General features: G+C 41.7%; 1 protein-coding gene across 3 annotated transcripts in view; it reads right to left on the bottom strand.

Moving 5' to 3' along the window:
- LOC120786131 overlaps positions 1 to 16,560 on the bottom strand; it is a 41,200-nt gene extending 24,640 nt beyond the window's left edge. For 2 of the 3 annotated variants that reach the window (XM_040121300.1, XM_040121302.1), the window contains exons 1-11: positions 16,320 to 16,559; positions 8,463 to 8,531; positions 6,961 to 6,985; positions 6,800 to 6,817; positions 4,393 to 4,458; positions 3,756 to 3,892; positions 3,561 to 3,677; positions 2,725 to 2,782; positions 2,586 to 2,633; positions 1,843 to 1,911; positions 1,292 to 1,431 (exon numbers count right to left, since the gene is read on the bottom strand). In XM_040121300.1, the coding sequence (XP_039977234.1) occupies positions 1,292 to 1,431; positions 1,843 to 1,911; positions 2,586 to 2,633; positions 2,725 to 2,782; positions 3,561 to 3,677; positions 3,756 to 3,892; positions 4,393 to 4,458; positions 6,800 to 6,817; positions 6,961 to 6,985; positions 8,463 to 8,531; positions 16,320 to 16,346 (774 nt within the window). In that variant the 5' untranslated portion in view covers positions 16,347 to 16,559. Of the gene's footprint in view, positions 1 to 1,291; positions 1,432 to 1,842; positions 1,912 to 2,585; positions 2,634 to 2,724; positions 2,783 to 3,560; positions 3,678 to 3,755; positions 3,893 to 4,392; positions 4,459 to 6,799; positions 6,818 to 6,960; positions 6,986 to 8,462; positions 8,532 to 16,319 lie in introns of all 3 variants that reach the window. The other variant, XM_040121303.1, reaches the window with a different exon arrangement.
- Positions 16,561 to 23,367: the final 6,807 nt, after the last annotated feature.

Raw genomic sequence — 23,367 nt, 5'->3', positions numbered from 1 at the left:
AATCGGACATATTTGTGGTGTTGACCTATAAGTTTGTACAATTTGGTGCAGATCCAGATAATAATCCGGATCTGGTGAAAGAAAATGCTGAATCTGCAACACAAAGTTGTACTTCGTATTACTAGTAAGTAACACTGCATTTAGGAATGCTTACATCAGTATTTCATAAAACATGCAACTAATACAATTTCACAATGACAACAGTGGTGACTTCTTCCTATTTCCTGTTATTTTTATATCATAAGAGCCAGACAGACGTGTAGGATTGTTTGCCCTTGGCGGAGGTATGCGCTCTCCTGAGTGCCATCCTAGTTCACTTAGCTCTGGGTAGACAAAACGTGTGCCAAAAGCACATAGTTATAGCTTCTACATTTGAGAAGTTGTTTCTCTTTTCCCTCAGACTACAGATAATACAGACTGCTGCTGCCAGGATTTTTATGTGCTCAGAGAGAAATGACCACATTATTCCAACTCTTGCTACCATTCACTCACTTCCTGTCAATATTCATTTTTAAGGCATCATATGCTCAGATTCCTACGTACATCTGTGAGCTCTTAGGCGGGCTTTATACTCTGCCACTATTTGGCCCAGTTGACTGCTTGTCTAATGGTCAGATAGCTTCAGCTCAAATGCAAATATGACGCAATGACGTCATGAATATTCTAATTAGCGTGTTGCGTTATCTAGCACCTTTTCCAGCAGGCTTTAGATACTTTCAATTGAAAGTTGTTGGTTTACAGCCGTTCAACAAAAGTTTTCAGCTACATCCTCAATTTCACACGTTGACTATACACAGTCCAGCCATATGCTTTGACCTAGTTTTGACCTAGTCTTGTTGTCATTTGTTAATCAACTATTTGTGGCAGTTTTCACATTTACAGCACTAACAAGTGCGATACTATGAACTTCTCCCTGGGGAGACAGTCTGTAAAAAATACATTTGATTTCTGCTGTGGTCGGACAGCACATCTTAAGAACTAGTTCTGAAATACTGGCCTGAAAAACTGGCCCTTAACTCCCTATTAGAACGCCTTATATTATAATTATCATATAATTATAATAATTTAGGACCTCCTCTGTAAGCTAGTTCTCATTATCTTATGGCTTTTTCCAAATTGCACCTATTTGAAATTCTTTTAAATTATGATTCATTTTATATATCTTACATCTTATATCTTTCTCAATTACAACCATGGCCCACCACCACAGGCGAATTATTTTGCCCGATTAGACGTCTTCTCAAGATTGTAATTTGTTTTATGAATATTTCATATTGCCACAGCTACTTACAAAGTAACAAAAGATGTGGTCAAAGCTCAGGACATGCTTGATGATCATGTGGGTGGCCAAAGTTAGTCTGCAGAGAGTGCAGAGGTAGTATCTCCTCTCAGTCGGTCCAACACAAATGCATTCAACAATGTGCTGCATGCCTAGAAGACCATGACCAGAGAAGACAGAAAAGGGGAAGAGATTTTAGTACAAAACAAAAGCTGAGGAAGGACAACCATCTGGACAAACTTGATTCATTTTGTTGAGTTTGGTATTATATGATATTACTATAGATTAGTTACAAGGCAAGTTGTCTCATAAAAAAAAAACATTCCTCTACATGAATAAATGAATGAATTCACTTATTTGTGAAACTCAATTGGGTATTAGATTTGATGGACCAATGTTGGGAGACAATTCAATTTTCTTGTTATATGTCTTCTGGTCATTTTCTGTTTAAAAAAATGTAATAACCAGCAGAATTTTCCATCCAAAAATCAATACTGCTTTAATTGAGAAAATAAACAATGGCATTTTGTTAGATAACCAGGTGTTATGTTAGGTACACTGACCAAGAAGGGGATGTATCCTGTTGCTGTCTCTATGGTACGTTTGGATCGTCATCCTCTTTGGCTTGTCAGCTAGAGGGGAAAAAAGAGAGCAGTGAAGGAATACGGACTATGGACAATAAGAAAGAGAAAATGTAAGATATGAATGCACATATACAGTATACATAAGGTCAGACAGTATCTGTTCTGGAGCTTGTGAAAGTAAAACTAGTATGAATCATTTGTTATCGTTTATTTTTTGGGGTTATTATGGAATGTAAGGGAAATTATTACGCCCTTATTAGTTTGAACAGATGTGTCTTATAAGACTTGTATGATTTGACAATGTTTAAGTTGTTGGGAAACTAAATAAACAGAAACTCAGTATAAAAGGAGTTTAGCCTGGAGGGAGTTGAAACCTCTTTCCTGCATACATGTGATCTGAGATTGTTGAAAATATACATCTGCATAACAAGAGGATATGCATCTGTAGGAGTTTAAGGAGGACGTTTGAAATGCCGTGACCCACGGGGGATAAGAGACGAAGAATGAAGTCAAGAAAAAGTCATAACTGGTTAGAGAGATTCATATAAGTAGTGTTTTAAACGAGGGGCCGCTGTTTTTATCATACTGTATGTAACAGACTGATAAAGCACAGTTCAATTTTGGTAAAGCGGTCAACTGAACTCTATACTGAACTCCAAACTCTCTGAGTCTTGCCCTATCCTTAAGCATAAATAAGAGTCCCGGGGAAAATGTGTACACACCTTCAAACAGCTTGAGAAGCTTGTCATTTTCACTGAGAGTTTGCATCACTGGAGAGAAGGATTAGAACATTTTCATTAATATACAATTTCATAAAATTTTCAAACAAATATTCTGTAGGGGAATCTTGGAATTATATACCTTCATAGTAGGTACTTGTTTCAAGCTTTTCCATCAGATTTTTGGGTAAATCCAACATCTGCAAAGAGAAAAATGTGGCGAAAAGCATAACATCCCCTATAATTTACAAAGACTTTCATCCCACCATCACACCGATACAAGTACAACACAGTCCCTTTATATGGCAGAGGTGTTTAACTATAAAACAATGGTCAGAAAGAACATGGTGGTGGAGTGAAATCGTGCAGTTGCAGTGTGTCCTTAACAATGAGGAAAACCATGTAATGGGATTCAGTTCAGTCACACACACTCAGGTTGAGAAGACATGACAAGTGACACTGACATGTTGTCACCTTATAAGTTGATTGGAGTCATGTTTCTGGCCACCTGATGAATGTAAGTCCAATATTCACCACCTTTTAGCCCTGTTTTGGTGCCTCCAGCAACTCTTGAGGGGAGTATGTAGCTCTTTTAGCTGATAAAGAGCTCCACTATGTTCACCAGCTAGTCACTACCTTAATCTGTCAGCCGTTTGGTGCTGAACAGGGAGTGTACAGTGTGTTTTTAGAGCTTTATCGCTGAGAAAAGCTGCCAGCTGCAGCTGAAAATTAAGCTACGAGAGCTGTTAGAGTGAAACAAAACAGTAAAGTTGCTTGAAGACGCTATGAACCTCCACAGATCTGAGGGGAAACTGTAGATTGATGGGGTGATAATTTTCTGTGCATTTCCACTTTGAGCAACCCCTTTGACATACAGACGGTCACTTGATCCTTTGTTAATATAAAAACAGCGAATATAGATGCTTTAACTTTTTATTATACATTGACATTTGTGATTCCAGGCCTGTGGGTACAAACCTGTAATGTTCCAGGCCTTCTTTCAGTGTTTCCCTTTTTGGGCTGAGGCCTCAGAATGGCTCTCATGTCCCTGCTGGGCATCCAGGAAAAACTCAGTACATTGGGGTCTGTGTAGTTCTAAAATACAAAAATAAAAATGAACTTGTGCTTCCAACTTTAAAACGTTGGTTAATTTTCATGATGTTCAGTGCTTACAAAGTAGTTGCAGCAATGGTCACCAGAAGAGAGGTGGCATAAAATCCTGTTGGGTGGACACTTTTCCGCACAGGCATGGCACAGGTAAAAAAAGGGCCGTGCCTCTCGACTAAAACATAAAGTCACCAGACACAAGCCTGGAAGAGAGTACAGTTAAAATAGTATAATTACCTACAACATTAAAAAAAATATTTGACATAAAATCTTTTACTTTTTCTTAAGTTAAATATATTGTGTGTGTTGTATAAAAATACTATAAGAACTGAGGTGAGGCTGCCTCTCCTCAGTCATTATCTGTATAATGCTGGTGATGGCTCTTGCTACCAGGCAATAAATACCTATAGAAAATATTAATATTGTATCAACTGGTATTTGAGTGCTAACTCTCACCTGCACTAGACAAGAACTGATTTTTCAGTTTCCACAACACACCTCGACCAACAGGAGGTCCACTTACAAGCTTTTCCTAGCACTTTCAAACATATCACACAGTCTTGAAGACCAGAGCTTTTGAGGGCTGGGAAAGCCAGTAAGCAGATCCAGAATTAACTTTTGATGCTTAACCTTACACTTTTTTTGTTCTTTTCACAGTAACTCTGTACCCCACATCAAGTGTACTTAAAAGCACTTTACTCACCTATGATGGGTTGTTTGATGTCATGTTCGGCAAGCGGATCCATAACAACAATGAAGGGAAAGAAGCCTACAGAGCAAACGTAACAGTGAAAGAAAGAAAGATAGATTACATCTGAACTACTCAGGACAGCCCACTCTACTTCACTCTTAAACTTCCAATAAATAGGCAGAGTGATGGACACTGGCAGTATAAAAATTACATTCAAATTTGTCAATGACTGTGCGCGTTGTTATCTGTTTGAACCACTGCCGTATATTTTATTTTGTAGGTAAAAACCAGAGGCCCATATTCAGTGTCAGTAAAGAACTTTCATGACGTTGTTATGTTCAAACAGGTGTCAGAAGTTTGATGTTGAACAAGGCCTGTTCATATTTTATTTTTGGAATCCATGCTGAAACACCATTATATTTGAGTGTCTTAGGATGTCGACTGGTTGGAATGTGGCCAAGGGACGGCCGGAGGCCGAAAATAACAAAAATATACACGGGAGGGAATGAGCAGCACATAAAAGGGAGGGTCCAGCAAGGTATATAAAGTAAGAAGGGTTTGACTCAGATTCAGCGTCTGTGTTCATGAACCAGCCTCGGTTTACTGCATTATGTTGCATTTTACAGTAAATCTACAGAATCACACCGGACTCTGCCTGTCTTTGTGTTTTATTTGTTTGATTAGCTGAGTGATTGAAAATTGCCCTTTAGTCATTAGAAAGTGTTATGGAAGGTCTGAAGATCTACTGGCTCATTCGAAGAGTTTTTTCCGCAACACAATCTCAGTTCAAAAAGTTAGCTGAAAGGTCTCCGTATGCTTCCAACAAACTAGGTTATACATAGTGCAAACCATTTCTCTCTAGCCGATCCTCTGGAAATTCAGTTAAAATATGCCAAACATTTGGTTGGAAACTTTACAGAGGCGGCAAGACGTGATGAATTGTGCAAATCTGAAGGATTTGGATAGTACTTTCCCTCAATTCCACCATTTGGACTATAGGCTCGTTCGAGAGGAGACAGGCCTGTGCAGAATAAATCACCGGTGATCCCTGCACGATGTATGCCAGTTACATCTCTGTCCGACTTGATCCCGACTTGCTTTGACATCATGCAAATGTAGACAACGATAACCTCACAAGATCAAGACGGCTGCAGTTTCTATTCATGTTTTGAGTTTCATGTTTTGTGGGGTATAGAGATATATCTATATATCATATAGATATATAGTAGGCTGATATGATGGCTGCCTTACATGAGAATTCTAGCCCATCAAAATGTACATGTAAAATGACCATTAATGACCAAAATGACCATTAAACCATTAATGTTGACATGATGATCACAGATCACCCATTGTACTATTTTTATAATCTACCCTCCAACAATTATTGGAGACTGAGTACAAGCTGAATAGATTGGCCTTCTAACATTTGATTAAATCAGGATCAGCTGTAAAGGGATGTGTGTTTCTGTGATTTCGTGTACAGACTGAAGGCTGTTGGAAAGTGTCCATATTGACTGCAGCTTTTTGTCACTGCCTCCGCCTGCTCTTGTCCACTTTTCAACTGAGGCACTGTTCATCTCGAACAAGATTTTTGACGATCCGACAAGCACTTTCTTACTGAATACTGAGGCCTTACAGCATATCTGCACAGAAAGTGTTTCAGCCGCGTTTTTCACTCATCCGTCTCACGTGACTAAGACAGAACAGTTACGCCCTATTTAAGTCAATCCAGCTGCCTACACAGTAAGCCTAATGGCTCACATTTTACTCATGGTATACGCCCGTAAATGCGATTCCATGAGTATTTTTTAATGCTCCAAGTCTATTTTACTTATTAACGTGCATAACTACAGTGCTTCCAAAACACGGGGGAGCTAGCACTCGATACTGGGCCTTATTGCCTCCACTGTAGATACTCACGTGCTGCTGCTGCTCTGCTAATGTGCTGCTCACACTACACCTTCTGTGTAGTCGCGGTATTAAAGGTAACCTGTTTTGTTTTGCTCTCATACGGGCGTATAAGGACATACATTCACACACAAGCATGTAGGTGATGCCATGCACATTCCTGCCAATGGTTTCAGTCTATTCCACTAGTGAACGGGAGCAGTAATGTTGCGGTAATGTGCAAAGAAACGCAGCAATGCACTAGTAAAGGCAGGAAAGAAGGAAGACTGTTAGTGAGTAAAGATGGATGTAACCAAGGCAGGTCTCAATGTTTAAGAAATATAAAAAAAATAAATTAAAAAAAACCGAAAAACATCAGCTTTGTAAAAATGAGGAAATCGTTCAACATGTCCGTTAGGCGTCAAAAACACATGCAATGCATTTTGGTAGGCAATACTGACTTTAAACAGGAACGCTGTTTTCAAGCACCAGTAATACTAACAGAAAGAAGGAGAACAAGGATGCTTACCAGGACCACTGAACATATCTAAAAAGAGGCAAACAGGAAAAAAAAAACAAAACTAAAAGTTAATCAACTGGACATTAAGTCTGAGTAACAGATATTTCTCTTTCCAGGAAACACAAGAAATTTAAAGTGCATAAAATGTATGGGGAAAAAATAAGCATTACCTTTCTGGAAGACTGCTTCCATTTTCTGTGAGTAAAGAACAGGATAAACATGCAGAGGTGGTTTAGTAATGCCAAGGCAATCGTAGCAACATGAACATGGGAACTGTCTCATGATACAGGATTACAGTTAACTCGATAACTGCACTACCTAAGTCAAACACAGAACTGGTCTTTTCACTTTAGTGGTTCAAGGCTTTGAGGGTTAACTCAGCCCAGTCTCAGCCCATCTTACTTTTAATGCTGTTCATGAGACAGATAAATAAACACTTTCAAGTAGCCATCAACACACTAGGGCTGTAATCTTCCGGTCGACTGGTCGACTGGTTGGTCGATACGCTCTCGTCTGACCAAATTCTCATTGTCCGGACTATTGCCGGTGTTACTTTATAAGGAGAAAAATGCTACATCAATAGCCTTCAAGGATTAATCCAATATTTACTGCGGCGGCAGGAGGGACAGACTACCTTTGAAAATGGGGGGTATTGTGGAAACACGCCCCGTTTTCAGATCTTTAAACTTGCCCAACCTAATGAAGACTGTTAGGTCTAACTTGTTTAACGTTTACTGAGCATTTACTCAGAGTGGGCTCCAAACTAACTGACACCATGTCAAAGAAGTCGTCGGTGTGGCTGCATTTCGTTTAAACAGATGACCAAAGAGTCATGTGTAAACATTGCAAACAGCAGTTTGTGTATCACAGCTCACCACCAACATGGCATATCATCTAAAAACAGTAGGCCAACTTGTCTGCATTAGGATGCACTTCTGTGTTTAATGCTTGAGGCTTTGAGTGTATATTCCTCAATAATTATTGTGCTGGGATCACCACTTGATATAGTTCTGTTTTTGGATATCATAGCCATATGGGTGGGTGCACGTTGGTCGGCTCTGAGTCGGTTGTTATCATTTCAGTATAAAATGATTGAGTTAAAATGATTTAATATGCTGCAAATACTAGCTTTTTGTGTTTATTCATAATTCATTTAGGTTAATGAGACTACCAGGTAAGGTGTACTCAGTGCAAGGCGGCCGATCTACTAAATCTAGAGATAATTTGCAGATTTTTCCCCCTCCCTGACCAATCGATTGGTCAGGGAGGATAGATACAATTTCAAATTGACAAAGATTTTCTTTGGTTGACTACAGCCCTACAACACACAATTGCGTGAAATTTGCAATTAGGTGGTTAGCACTACCATCTGACAAAAAGGGAAACTTTCTACACTGAAAGTAGCCCAGAAAACTTTCTGTGTAGAATTTGTATGTTCTACATGTGTTAATATGGCCCAAAGGCTTGCAGTTTGAGCGAAATGGAAACTCCTAGGTGCCCATTCATATGCCATATCACATAGGCATATCACCAATTGAAGGGTTCCTAGTAGCCAACCGAAACCCTTGTTTTTATTTTAGTTGGCGATTGGTTCGGAGTGGAAATTTTGTGCCAATTCCAGAAAATACTCTGAGAATAACTAGTTAAAGTGTACATGAAGTTTAATGCCCACCTGTTGATGTGCCCATGAGTGCACATGTTTCTTGAAATCAGACACCCTTTTAAATTTGGTGAGACAGACCTAAAAGAAAAAGAAAAAAAAATTAAATAAATAAATACTTTTAAAAAAGGTGCATTAGCAACGCAGAAATAAAATAAGACACTTGTTTACATGAGCCAAGATTTGTGGATAGTGTTTATCCCCAAATCTTGTTCCAGTCCGGTTTTTAAATGGACAGAGGTTTGTTTTTTGTTGGGTACATCAGGAAACCTCCAAAAGTATAGCCAATAGCCTTTAAATACTTTTGTCAGCAGCATAGCAGGTGATTTGTGATTTAGGTAACTCGTGGCCCACTTACACAGAAGGCTCCCCACAGCAGCGGGAGGGAGAAAGCTGTGTTTGAAATTGAAGTGGGGTGAAAGGTAATCGATTGCCTTCGGTTTTTCTGGATTCTTGTTTTAGTGCAAGAGTTTGATCTACCCTGCAGCTCCTCAAAAGCTGAAATGATCATTTTTCACCTTGCATACTGCCACAAAAGAATGCAGCTATTTTGCAACAATCCCCTGCCTGACCACTAAGAATCAGATCACTCCACTGAAAAACAGATTTCAAAACCACAAGCAGGAGTAAGTAAATAACAAGGCAAAGTAACTACTGCATTATACAAAGATGTGTGTCTTTTATTTAGCCTTACCTCATTGGTTTAAATGGGATAAACAAAATAATAAGAACTCCTGTCAACATAACGCAATGCAGTTCAACAGCACCAAAGACCACATCCTCCAAAATGATCACACAGTTGAATCAACACCTCTTTAACACGATTTCAACAAAAACTGAACATTGAAACCTTCACAAAGGTAGGATTTATTGCAGGACTATTGTATTAGACTGCATTAGTTTTAGCTAGGTGTACCTAATAAACTGACAACTGCAGTGTATGTGTTCAAGGCTAGAAATGTGCAATTAATTCTACAACAATTCTACAAAAACCTCAATATTATAACATATAACATGTTGATGCTGAGTGGGTATAATGTGTCCCCTTGTTCACCATCTTAGTTTAGCATATCAACATGTTAACATTTACTAATTAGCAGTATAAAAAAAAAAAAAAAAAGTATAACTGAGGTTCATTGGAATACCTTTACTTTTGCGGTTACTTGGTCATTAGCCAAAACATTCGACAAATACAAATCTGGACCAGATGATGGCACTGGATGAAAAGTATGGGAAATGATCCCATTAGATCTGATGAATCATGTATTGACTTGGTAATACTCATGTTGTACTTGTTAGCCAGTGGACATGACCTGAGTGTTGTCCTGTGCACTGGAAGCCGCAAGACAGTCACAAAATAGTCACAGGACAACAAACAGGCAGTTAAAGACAACTGTATAACACGCACACTATGTGTAGGTAGCAACCAGCTTTCTCTATTGTTAAACCGTAGCTGACTCAGCATGACGACATTCTGACCCTAACAACCAACAGTGCTGTTGTTGAAGGAGGCAAAAGGAAGAGAGTGCGTACTTTCAGCTCTCTCTACCATCCCAACCAATCTGTAATATTTATTGATTTTTTGATTTTATAATGATGGCTTTGCTTTCACTGTTTTCTTTTTGATATATTTTTTTTATATACTTACATATTCAAGTTATTCAAGTTTCAAGTTTTTAAGCCAAGTTTTACTTTTCATATATTCATTTTTATATTTTTATATTTTGTTCTTTTAAGTACTCAATCATTCATAGATATGTTCAGGTCAAACTCATTGTTGTGCTCAAGTTATGCTCAAGTGTGCATTACAATGAGTATGACCTGAGCATGGCATGATGAGCGTATCAATTTGAGTATGTTAGTATACAATTTTTTACGCTTTACAATTTCTATATTTTACATTACCTGTATTTTACATTTACTGTTTAAATTTTGTGTGGAGGGCTTACATAAGTGTATTCTGCTCAGGGACTTGCTAGCTAGACGATGTTGAATAGGAAGGGACTTCCCACCAATTGCCGTTGCGGCTCGTTGCCATGATGAAGAGTGCAATATTTGTGCAAACTATGCTCCTTCCTGTTGACAGAAGCTGCAGCCTTTACCATACAAGTATCTATCTGTGCATGCTAAGCCTCTCCCTTACAGCAGAAGCTGAATGACAGGATGCGTTGCTGAAGCAAACAGGAAGGGTTAGTTTCTCTATATTCTTTATTTAAGTCAGACAGAATCTATGTGACTTTTATTTCTTATTTTTTCCTACATAATAATTGTTTATATCTCTTTACCGCTCAGAGACAGTTCTTATTAAATCTGAAGCAAGGAATTAAAACTCTTTGATAAAAAAAAAATAATTTTTTCAAAGTTATTTATTATCCTCCAGCCCAGCTTGGTTCTACCAAACTCCTTGAGATAAATCCCCCTCCCCATGGTGGCTAAAGGTTAACTCCAATTAGGTCTAGAATAGACTCTAGGAGCCCAAGGCATTCCCTGGGGCCCGTTAGTAACAGGCTGGCGTACAGAAGGAACTGTTAAGAGTTATATATACTAGGGTGACTAAGTATCAGGCTGTCCCTGACAGGGAGGCATAGAAAAAGGGTACAAGAGGAAAGTCTCAACCATTCAGTCCTCACCTGAGGTTCAGGTGAGGGAGAGAAGGCAACCCAATGGTAAGTTTAGCTCCAGCGCTACTTACACTCAGAAGGGACGTGTTTCCATTCACTGAAAATATTAAGTTTTCGTTTGAGAGTTTTACTCAGTCCTGGGCATCTAGCCAGATGTACCTCTAAACCTGACTGCATATTCTTCTGTCACAAGGATAATGTTAAAGCCTAAATGCTATGCTTCGTCTTCCTGCAAACAAAAGAAGCTAAAAAAACCGAGTACAAGGGAAGCTACATTTGTCTTAGGTAGGGGTGGTCTTCCATGCAAATGGCTTGCTCTCCGATACAGGTGCTGGTCTTACGCAGTTTTTCAACTGTATACAACTGTGTTTCACTGCGCCACAACCCGCCTCCAACTCCCCACCATCTCCAGCTAAATGGTATCCATAAAAGAAAACATTTAAAAACAAACAAAATATTGCGCACACAATATTAAAATCTATGCTCACATGGTTGATTTAAAAAAAAAAAAAAAGAGCAGTGACCAGTCCACAAAATGAACCAGCGATGACAAAAGTCCATCAAAATGTGTCCAGAAGCTGCAGCGTAGCTGCTGTAATGGTCATCGTGGAGGGGCGGGTCCAGGTGACAGCTTGAATCTGGTTGTCTTAGCATGGATGTCCTTCGATGGGAATGAAACAACGGTTGGATCTTTCACGATGTTGCCAGCCCTCTTCTGGCATCTCGGCACAGATGTCCGTCATGGTGGGTAGCGGATAACGAGGATACTTGTGGCGGTGTTAACTTCACATTGTAGAACCTTCCTGTTCGCAGGAGACCCGCTGCTACACCACACAGTGATGCAAGATGTAGGGATGCTCTTAATGGGCACCAGATGGCGCCAGAGTAAAACCAAAATCAAATACATAGCAACTCACAGAAAAATTTGCTTCAAATAAGCCTGCAAATATCAAAAACACTTACAAGGGTGAACAAACAGCCATTAAAAAAGGGAGCACTCCACCAATTCTTCCACACACAATTTAGTTTACATATCATGGTTACTACTACTCCTGGAAAAGCCTTCTAAAGATTAAAAAAAAAAAACCCTGACAATGTCATCAGGGTTGATTGAAGATGCTACTGAGTAGGATTATGGGAATTGTAGGATCTGGCATTTCTGGAACTTGACCCATATTAGAGACTCTGCTGCAGTTAATCTATTTTTTTTTTTTTTAAATTCTGTTTCTCTTGAGTCTCTCCAACTTCATGGAAGTGTGATACTAAATTGCTGGAGTACCCCTTTAAGGAGAAGGCACCTAACAAATGATTATATTTTGTTATTCTATACTGAGATGATGAACCATTTATTGATTTATGGATTTGCAAAATCAAATCTTTAGGTATTTCTTGCTCTTTTTGCACTTATTTAAAATACTGAAGTTGATTGCTAGCCAAAGAGCTCTTTTTTACAGCAGGCTGGAAGTTTTATTTTCTAGTGTGTAACAAATTAACTTGTTTTACACGGAATCTGGTGCAAAGAAAATTCCTTACTTGTATTGTCATTGATTCACTCAGAATCAAGTGCCACATTTACACCCTGGTGTCAGATTAGGCAAGGCACAGCCCTGCTGGTCACTTCCCGTTGAAGGGAACGCGGAGGTGTCACCGAGAGAGAAGGCCCTTTGTGTGAGACGTTCACTGTCTTAATTGAGACTCTTAATGGGGTGGAGTTCTCAGGGTGTCTTTCCGTGCCGGGAGTGTCAGGCCTTGACGACGCAGCATGCCTGATCCAAAAGGTGAACAATCCCTTCTAAGAGGGAGCAGCACTGGAGCTACACTTACTATGGGATGACCTTGCCTCCCTAATCCTAAACCTTAGGTAGACCCTAACTGAGTGGTTGAGACTTCCCTCTTGTACCCATTTTCTAGATACGCCAGGGAGCAGCCTAACTGTCAGTAGCAGTCCATTAGTTAGTCACCTTAATATGAATTACTAACAGTTCATTTCGTACCCCAGCCTCTGCCTCCTTCAACACCATCCTTGCTGGCCAAAGGTTTAAAGTTACAGCTGTCTATGAAAAAATTTCAAAACATTTTCTCCCTGTCCCCTAGTTGTATCCAGTCTTGCGGATAGTTTTGGTTTTATTTGCTCAGGGTTTGATCTGTATTTTCTGCTTCCACCCCAGTACAATGGATATGAATGACATGTGGTGCTCACAACATTTAAAAATCTCATTTAATAATATTCAACAGCACCATCCCTTTCCGGAAACTGTTAGAAAAATGTACATAAGTTATCCCACGCTTTGCTCAAGTAACTGTAAGCAATCATTATCTGTTGTTGTCTGCACTCTTGAAGGCTATGCGCACGGGAGTATCTGCAGCTGCGAAGCAGCTACTTCCCTAATGAAGACAAGACAGATTGTTCTGTCTCTGAGACAAGCAGGAAGCACCCTGCTTCTAAGATGAGATTGTGCAACTATGCTGACATATGATTATGTGACAAAAGAACCACCCTATTGAAATAAAAGAGCGAGGTAGACGGCTGAGAAACTCAGAGCGGGTTGGAGACTGTAAACGAGCACTCTCTGTCCGTTCTCCTTGCAAGTATATAACCTCACCACTCTGTGCCTGCCTCATTATTGTGTTTATATCTGTTTTAGGTTGTTTGAACCTGACAGAAACAGTGTTCAAGTTTGAGAGTTATAGCCAGTTCTGGGTGTATAAGCAGATATACATCTAAACTGAGTTTAATGTAGCTTGATAAGGCTTCCAACGTTTTTCTGCTGCCACGAGTTAATGGTAAGTGTTCACTTCTCACACAATGCTTTGACTGAGAAATAAGAGGCAGCAAAAGGGAGGCTAGCTGAACACAGATGGCGGTGCTGTGTGTTTGTTCTACACAAGCTGCTAACTCCCACGACCTTTCCTGTCAGGTTTACATACAGTCAGGTGTCCAGGAAAAAGGGGACCCCCAACAGAACACCTCAGGTCCCAAAAGAACTCGAGAGGTACACAGTGTTTCAAAAGCACATAGGAGTAACACAGTGAATAAATGATAAAGAAATGATTCATACTAATTTTACTGATACTCTGAAGTATTTAACATCCAATGCTATGATCTTCATCCGGCTCTCATTGAACGTGAATGAATACAGGAGATTTTGGACTGAGGTCACCACCATCAACAAAACCACAAATGAAGGAATTTTTCTTTTTTGAAAAATGTTTAATCCTCCAGTACAGTTCAGAAACTTGGACCATCCATGCCAAGGAGCACTGAAACTGTTTTGGAGGATCTTGGTGGCCCAACGCCTTACTAGGACCCTCATTGCTGTGTTTAGCCATGCTAGCGGTGCAGCTCTGCTGGTCGGTCCACCACTTTGGTTTAGACTCAAATCTCTCAACAACTATTGCCATCAAATTTTGTACAGACATTTATGTTGCCCAGAGGATGAAGCCATACGATTTTGGTGACTTTGCATTTAGTGCCATCATCAGGTCAAAGTTTAAAAATAACCCAATACTTTGGTGCTTGGTAAATGCAACTAACAGCTATTTTCATAGTCAGTTCATCTGCACATTATTTTCTCAATTAACTGACCAATTGTCTTTTCTATTTAACATCAGAAAACTGAAAAATGTTGCCGGCAATTTCCTAGAGCCCAAACTGACATTATCAAATGTCTAGTTTTGTCTGAAAAACTCCCCAAACCTGAAAATATTCTATTTACTATTACTGAGAGAGAAAGAAAAACACCACATCTTTACATATGAGAAGTTTAAACATGCAATCTCTGAATTTTTCACTTTAAAAAATTATTTAAATGATTTATTGATTAGCAAATGTTGCTAATTAATTTTGTCTTTGAGTAACAGATTAATCAACTCATTGTTGTGTAGTAGTAAAATCGCCATAAATATACTCTGTGAGCCAAGATATATTAAGTATGTTAACAATATACCCTGTGTGTTACAGTATAGACCAGAATGTATCAGACATTGAGCAATACATTTGACAATGATATTCAAATTCAATCATTAGGCTTGCAGTGAATAGACGAAGTCTTATGATTAATCTGAGTTAAGAAATGATTGCTGTAATACACAGTTTGTAAATATTAAAGGTTTTAAAAAATATATAGCCTAAGAAGCCTTGGAAACAATGATGTCAGACTTCACCAGGCAGGCCAGGACAGTTGAGGGTTTCCAGAAGGTCTGACACCGTTGTTTCCAGGTAGATGTGGAAGATGTGACCAAATATGGAAAGTATTCAGTTGGGTTCCGGAGCCAGCTCTGGTTTATCTCTTGAGAAAGAATAAACTCGATGCCATTGAACTCTGATCATCTCCAGTGAGTTTTTTGAACTTTTTGGACTCCAGTAACTCATCACCTTCACTGAAGTTAAGTGTCGGAAAACAGGTCCAGAAATACACTCTGGCGCCGATCTGGGCATCTTACCGTCCCAACAGTTGCAGCTATAGATTAAAACCAATGACACTGCCATCATCCTCAGCTATACTTTGTGTTTGGTCCTATTTACCCAATGTAAGCATGGTTACACGCTAAACAAAGATGAATGTGGTAAACATTTTAGCTGCTCAACACTTCCGTGTTAACATGCTGATGTTAGCCTGTAGTTCCAAGCACCACTGTGTCTAAGCACAGACTCACAGAGCTGCGAGCATGGCCAGTCTTCTTGTTTTTTTCCCCTTTGTCTCCCATCTGTATATTTTTATGTGGTGACCTTACGCCCAAGAGGTTATCAAAATGTCTGGCCAAGTATTTCTCATTTTTCTCAGTTCTAGTCAGGTTAGGAATTCGTTCTGAATTTATCCATCAATTGATGCAATCTCAGACCATGGATCAATATTTTTTTTTTTTTTAAAGGTAAATATTTTTTTAATACCCCAATTTTTTTAATGCTGACCGACAAGCAAACAGCAACATAAAAGTGAGACCAAAGAGATTTTTTTTTTTTCCACTAGTGTCGTGCAAACAGAATTAATTCCCGAAACAGTATTAGAGCATCAAAGCACTGACAGAAGATGAGAAGCATGCACCTGTCACACACCCATCCCAACAAAAAGCAACAGGTCTGGTCTGAATAGTCTAAATATATCCACGTGACTCGTGGTTTTGTTCTGCGTTTGTTTTCCTCGTTTTTGTTTTCTTTTTCTCCGTCCAATTCCTCGATCGCTACCGCCTCCGTAAGCCGCCGAGGCGCGGTCCCCCAAAAGCCGTAAACACGGACAGACTGACCCACCTGGCAGCGCAGGCTGTAGTACTCCATGGTCTCGGGCAGTCACTGCGGCCGCGGGCAAAACTGAAGACACTTCTTCTCCCGCCGGGAAAAGGGGAGCGGAGTTGTCATTGGCAGAGCTGTACAGCGCAGGGAGTGGGCTCGTCTGACGTGCCTGCAGGAAATAAAACTCTTAACGTAAATAGTCAGTCGACGTCGAGCTGGAGCCGCGACGAAAGCAGGTCTCAGCCGCCGCTGAGGCGCTTGTCCCATGTCGGCGCTCAAATACGTACCAGCACCGGAAGCTGCGGTGGTTTGCAGGAGGGCGACGGACCGACTCGCTCCTCCCTCCTCTCAGGTCGGCTGGTCTGTTCGTTTTGGTTTGTTTCGTTTGTTTGTTTTACTCCAAATGAGTCGAGCACTTCACTCATTACACACGGAGTGTGAGACTCGAAAGCGCCGACTGGGAGGAGCTCGGGGAGGACAGGCAGGAGAATGTGCTCGCTTCAGAGGTAAAAAAAAAAAGCGGTAAAGGGACGCGTTTTGACGTCCAAACTCCCGCGGAGACACCGGACACCGAGGAACGTAAACACCACGCGCTCCCACGGCCGCTCGCGGCGGCGACTGCCGTGGGCGCGGATCAGCGGTGCGGCCAGGGCAGGCAGGTGTGCCGACGGAAGGAGGGGAGAGTAACGAGGATAAACATTGGAGCAACCCAACGGTGGTCCAAAAGACTGCGTGATTATTGGGGAAAATTGTGTAAAATTGACTATAGTAAAAGTGGCCGACAATAAAAGTGGGTGGTAGGTACAACGGTGTCTCTGTTGGAGTTTAGTCCAGGTGTCTGAACTGCAAAGACGTTTGGGGGTGATAACAAACCACACGCCACACTGTAAAAGTGTGTGCAGTTCAGAGGGTCGGTGGCGAGTGTTCTGCCATACGCACTGACTGGCCTGTGATGAACCTCCATGCAGTAAGGTAAGTTGCTCGGGTGTTCTGCCATACAAAAAACTGGCTGGCCGTGTGGCAGGATAAAAAATGAATTCTTTACCCAACAGATAGCAAGAGGAGAGGTGAGTAAAACAATCTACAAACACGTAAGTGCACCACACCACACAAACACGGACGGAGAGCTCGACAGGGGAGTGTGCAGATGGGGGCTGTGGTCCTCAAATGCCAACGTTAGAGCAACAACAGCAAGAGCAGTGGAAACTGGTTAAGAGACAGGTGCTTAGTGGTGAAGCAACTGAAGATGGACAAAAAGCATGTAAAAAATGTGATGAGGTGTGGGAGGAGGTGCAGGACAGAAAGGCAGAGAAGAGGGGAGGAGGCCTGCTCCGTTTCTTCTCTAAATTAGAGACAGAGGCCAAGGAAATGCTAGAGGAGAATGATAAGAGCAGTCCTTCACTTTTACAGAGGAGTGCAGGGAGCAAAGAGCGACAGAAGAAAGATAAAAAGAGAGCTCTGTTACACAAAGTTGCATTGGCTTGTGGAGAGCTGTTCCCTGAAAAGAACAAACAGACCCACTCAGACCCGCCCTCGCTCGCAGGGAAAGGAGCTCAAGGTCCCAGTTCACTTTACCCAGTGTTGAAAATTAAAGGAGAGCCAACTGCTGCTCCACCTTATGAAAAGCTGGTGCAGGGAGTGTTGGAAGTGAAGGAGGAGTCTTATGAGACGCTAGACAGAGCAAGAGCAGAGAGAAATAGGCTAAGAACGATAGAGCTGCAAACATTAGAGGAAGATATACAGGACACACAGAGATGCATGCGCGCCCTAGAGCGGATCCGGGAGGAAGAACAGAGACTCCCTGAGAAGGGGGCTATCTCCCACTGCGGCACCGCTCGGCAGTGGTGTTTTGTCTTTTAGACATAAATCGACCGACTCAGTTTACACCGCCAGTGTGTCCCGGCGCACAGACACTTCCAGTACGTCCTACACCAGAAGGGGGGGTTCAGGCCTTCCATTCGCCCCTAGAATACAGAGAGGAGTCAATCCACCACTCATACATTTCAGTACACCAGCTATTGGACAGATAGAGCAAGAGGACAAAAGGAAAAAGAAAAGTATTACCACCTCCGTTCCTGCGTCACGGAGTAAACGGAAGCAAGGGGGGGGACACCTGAGTGGTGAGGATACTGAACTAGAATTTAGCGGATCAGAGGACAGCACCGAATATCACCCAGTAGAAATCCTTCGGGTTAAGCGGCACTTTCACCAAAAATCAGGAGCCACCGCCGGCTCGGCACTCCTATAATTTGCGCTCTACAGTCAGACCTGCAACGCAACAAAAGACAAAACAGCAGGAAGATGACTTGTTGCCCGCCGCTCCCACTGCTGATTTTTGTCTTCGAAGTACCGAACAACTACTAGGTCATCTACACCACATGGGCTTCAAGGTTGCGCATAACAAATTGTAGCGTTGTCGTCAGTCTGTCACCTTTTTAGGTCGCGTCATCTCCGTCTCAGGCACTTCTGTCTCAGGTACACATCGCTCCACGATCCTCCAACACCCTAAACCTGTCCCGGTCAAAGACATGTTTACAATTTTTAGGCCTAGCAGGTTTTAGCAGACCTTTCGTCCATTCATTTCGTGATCTCACGTCACCTCTCTGCGCCATGGTAAATGCTCAGGGTATGCGCAATCTCCCCGCTCTTCTAACCTGGACTACAGAATTCGAAACCGCTTTTATTAATCTGAAACACGCGCTCTCTCAGGCCGCAAATCTCGCTGTCCCTGACTACTCTTCTCCGTTTTCTCTCGATGTTTCTGTAAAAGCACACACGGCCGACAGGGTGCTTTTCCAGAAAAAAAGGGGGAGGTAGACAGGTATGGACGTATGCGAGTGCAGTGCTTGATCCCACAGAAGTGAGACACCCACCATGCACAAGACGCGCAGCTGGTGCAGCCACATTCACCATGACCTCACTGAGACACAACAGGTTAGAAAAGCTCCTAGGTGCAGCTCACATTGTAAACACTCATGAAGGAATCAAAATGGCAGATAGTATGACAGAAGGCACACCACACAAGTGTGAGGACAGGGTTCAGAGAGATAACAAGCTCAAGCTCAGGCCTGATTTGAGAAGTGAAGCCATAAAAGATGCAGAAGAAGACCTGTTTACGGACAGGTGCTGTTACAGGCACGCAGAGCTAGGACTACAAGCATCATATGCAGTGATCAGACAAGACAAAACTGGAAAAATGGAGACTGTGATATCAGAGAAAATGCAGGGAAAATCATCAGCACAACTAGCAGAACTAAAAGCTGCAATAGAAGCGTTGAAACAAGCAGAAGGAAAGACAGTAAACATTTTCACTGATTCAGTGTGTCAGGAGCAGTACATGTAGATCTAGGGCAATGGCAAAGAGCAGGATTCAGAACGACAGCAGGAACCCCAATCAAACATGAAAAAGAAATGCAGGATCTAGCAGAAGTATTGATGAAACCAAAAGCAGTAGCCATCATCAAATGTAAGGGACACAACAAGGCAGCCGGCTACAAGCCACAATTCATGAAGTTACAGGCTGAGCCAGGTGTAACAGAGATCTTGCAAAAATGTGATGTAAATATGTTAATAAAAGAACAAGCCAAAGCTTCACCGTAAAATATATCTGTATGGACAGAAAGAGGAGCAAGGAAACGATGATTTGTGGAGAGCACCAGATGGTAGACCGGTGTTGCCTCCAGGAATGGTGTCAGCTGTGCTAGAAGAAGCGCATGGGTTGGTACATTGTGGGAAGAAACAGCTGGAGAGACAGCTGATTCACTGGTGGCACCCTTATCTACCTGCAATGATACAAAATCATGTGAGGTAATGCTCCATTTGCAATGTACATAATGCAGAAAGTTCTGTGAAACCACATGAGGGAAAATTTCCCTTACCCAAGCTGCCAGGGGAAGCGATAGTGATTGATTATACAGATATGGGAGAGGCAGTAAGGGGATATAGGTATCTTTTGGTCGCAGTGGATGCATACACAGGATGGCCAGAAGCAATACCTACAAAAAAGGAGGATGCAAAATCAGTGATTAAGTTTCTGATAAACCAATACATCCCTTTCCATGGATTCCCTAGGTGAATCCGCTCTGACAATGGTACACATTTCAAAAGTCACCACTTGCAGGAAATAGAACAAACCTTAGGTTTAAAACATGCCTTCGGGTCAGTGTACCATCCACAATCACAAGGAAAGGTGGAAAGAATGAACAGAAACATCAAAGACAAATTGGCTAAACTCTGCACACAAACAAAGCTGTCATGGGTGGATGCCCTGCCCATAGCGTTGTTAGACATCAGGAGTTCAGTGAACAGTATCACAGGGTATACTCCATTTGACCTATCCAGAGGACAACAGTTCCCTGGACCAGGAGCAGGAGTAGTGCAGACTCCCAGCTCACCCAAAATGAGATCTAAGCCGTATTTTAAACAACTAACCGCTCTTATCTCAGCCTTCTCTTCTCAGGTACACGACATCGCACCAGGAGGAGGAGACAACACACCACACTCGGCTGAGTGGGTGTATTTGAAAGCCATCAAAAGAAAGTGGTCAGAACCAAGGTGGACAGGCCCCTTTGAAGTGGTTGAGCGCACATCTTGCGCTGTCAGACTCAGAGGAACGGGGGACACTTGGTTTAATTGGAGTAGGTGTACACCTGCTGAAAACGCAAAGCGTAGTTAGAAAAGAGTTGAAAGAACTATCAGCTGATCCATGCCCCACAGAAGCAGAAAACAGAGAGTAAAAAGAGGCAGAGTAGGATCGAGATCACCCGTTATACTGATATTGACCTACCTCCTTTCTGTGTTAGATCTGTGGTAGACAGCATGCTAGTGACTCAATACGACCAGAAGAATCAGTCAGGCAATGCATTAATCTCCAGAGGGATTCACTATTTTATAGAAGTGTGGGTAGCTGGTTCTTTAATATATACAGGAGAACCACATTATTCTTAACCTGCTTTGTAAAAAGAGAGAAAAACAGATAAAACTGAGTGTATTAGATCAAAGATAAAAGAAGGTCAGAAGCTCTCCGTGCTGAGCGCAGGCAAACCTCACATGGATACAAGGCAACAAAAGGGCAAGTGAGATTGAGAAAAAAAGAAAGAAAAAAAACAAAACAACTGTTTACCTGTACCATTTTACACTATTCCATGCAAAGTATTTTTCAAATTGAATAAAGTACTGTCATGTATGGTTCCTGGAAGACCCTGTTGGGTCTCTCCTTGATTGCAATTGCTATTATATTGCCTCTGCTTTATTGGGAAAGTGCGGGAGACCACGGAAACCAGGTACAGGTGCGACTTAAAAGACAGTATGTCAACCAAAAAGGTAAGAAACCACAAGATTGGTGCCTCAACAAATATGGAGGCATCGAGCTAAATTACACATTGGGAAACAACACAGAGTGGATATTCGATCTATGCCAAGTAATCGATTGCTATGGTCAGGACCATAAATGGAGGGGCTACAATCTCTATGTCTGCGACTCCTATTCAGGGGGACCATCGACAGCGGACAACAGTTGGTGTCCTCTTTGGGGTTGGGTGTTGGCAGGGACAGCGCCCTTTTGGAAAAAGGGCGGATACATCACCGACCGCCCTACATATAGTAACACCCATTTAATACAGAAGGGGATAGGGTTAAGCAGGATGGGTATCTCTCCATCCACAGGGGCAAACCCATTGATGCTCACCCTAATGGTGCAGGACAACCCATACAAAGGAACTAGACGAGGTAGTTATTGCAACCCAGAGGAAGCAGATGCAGTATATTTGATTTTAGGGGTTGATCAATCAGGAACTGATACAATGGGTCTAATTAAAATAAATATGCTAAAACCTCCAGTTCAACCACCTACTCCTACTCCACTAAAAGTTCAGAAACCAAAACCCTACTGGTGATGGATGAGAATGAAGTGCTAAAAATAGATTTGAACAAAATAACAGGAAAAGATATGATCAATTTAGCTACAGGATACGCAGACAGGAATATGTGGTTGGATTGGATGGCAGCCACTGCTAAAACATCAGGTATCACAGACTGTTTGGTTTGCTCTTCAGCCCGACCCATCCTTAAATTAACGCCTGCCTCTCTATTAATGAACAAAGACAAGGGTTTGATTGCATGTTAGCTTTGCACATGTCTCCTTAGCCAGAGAATTGTACTATGCTGTCCCAGCTTTTTCTGTTGTGAAGAACTCCACTTTTCCACATGTCTTCTCACCACAAGCAGGGAACTACACCTGTCTCAGTTGCCTAACACCCGGCAACATGACAACCTTCCCTTTCATGGGTAATGTAACTACTGCCTGGTGTTCACTCACCATAGATGTTAGTGCTTGGGGTAAGATGTCATCTCTTAGTTGGTCCCGAGCTGATCTGCTCCGGTACTGTGGGGGGAAGACTCTGTTCAACCACTTACCTCACGACTGGTCTGGAATTTGCACTTTGACTAGGCTGTTGGTTCCAGTACAATTGCTAGGAAGAAATCTTAAGAACCATTTGCAACGCGATTACCGGAGAAAGCGTTCAGCACCTGAGTTTTGTTGGATGTCCTCCTCTCCCACTTATGTTGATTCCATAGGTTTTCCTAGAGGTGTACCCAATGAGCATAAACTGGCCAACCAAATTGCGGCAGGATTTGAGTCTACACTGTGTTGGTGGTGCACAGTTAATAAAAATGTGGATTGCATCAATTGTGTGTATTACAACGTCCAACGTCTGGGAAATTTGACAGGAGATGCCATTGGGGGATCCTCAGAACAATTAGTTGCAGACTCTCTTATGACTGTGCAAAATAGAATGGCTCTGGACATGCTGCTGGCTGAAAAAGGGGGTGTATGTCACATGTTTGGAGATCCATGCTGTACGGTTATCCCTAATAACACTGCACCTGACGGATCCGTTACAAGAGCTCTACAAGCCATCAGGGCCTTAAATGATGAAATGGCATCACACATAGGTATAGATGATCCTTTCACTGGTGTGTTTGACAGTTGGTTTGGAAAACAGCGCAACCTGGTGGTCTCCGTTGTCTTCTCACTGATTGCTGTTACTGGAATGTTGGTATTGTG

Source organism: Xiphias gladius, chromosome 24 (assembly GCF_016859285.1).
Source record: "Xiphias gladius isolate SHS-SW01 ecotype Sanya breed wild chromosome 24, ASM1685928v1, whole genome shotgun sequence".
Classification (NCBI taxonomy): domain Eukaryota; kingdom Metazoa; phylum Chordata; class Actinopteri; order Istiophoriformes; family Xiphiidae; genus Xiphias; species Xiphias gladius.
This window is presented reverse-complemented; position numbering and strand designations above follow the sequence as displayed.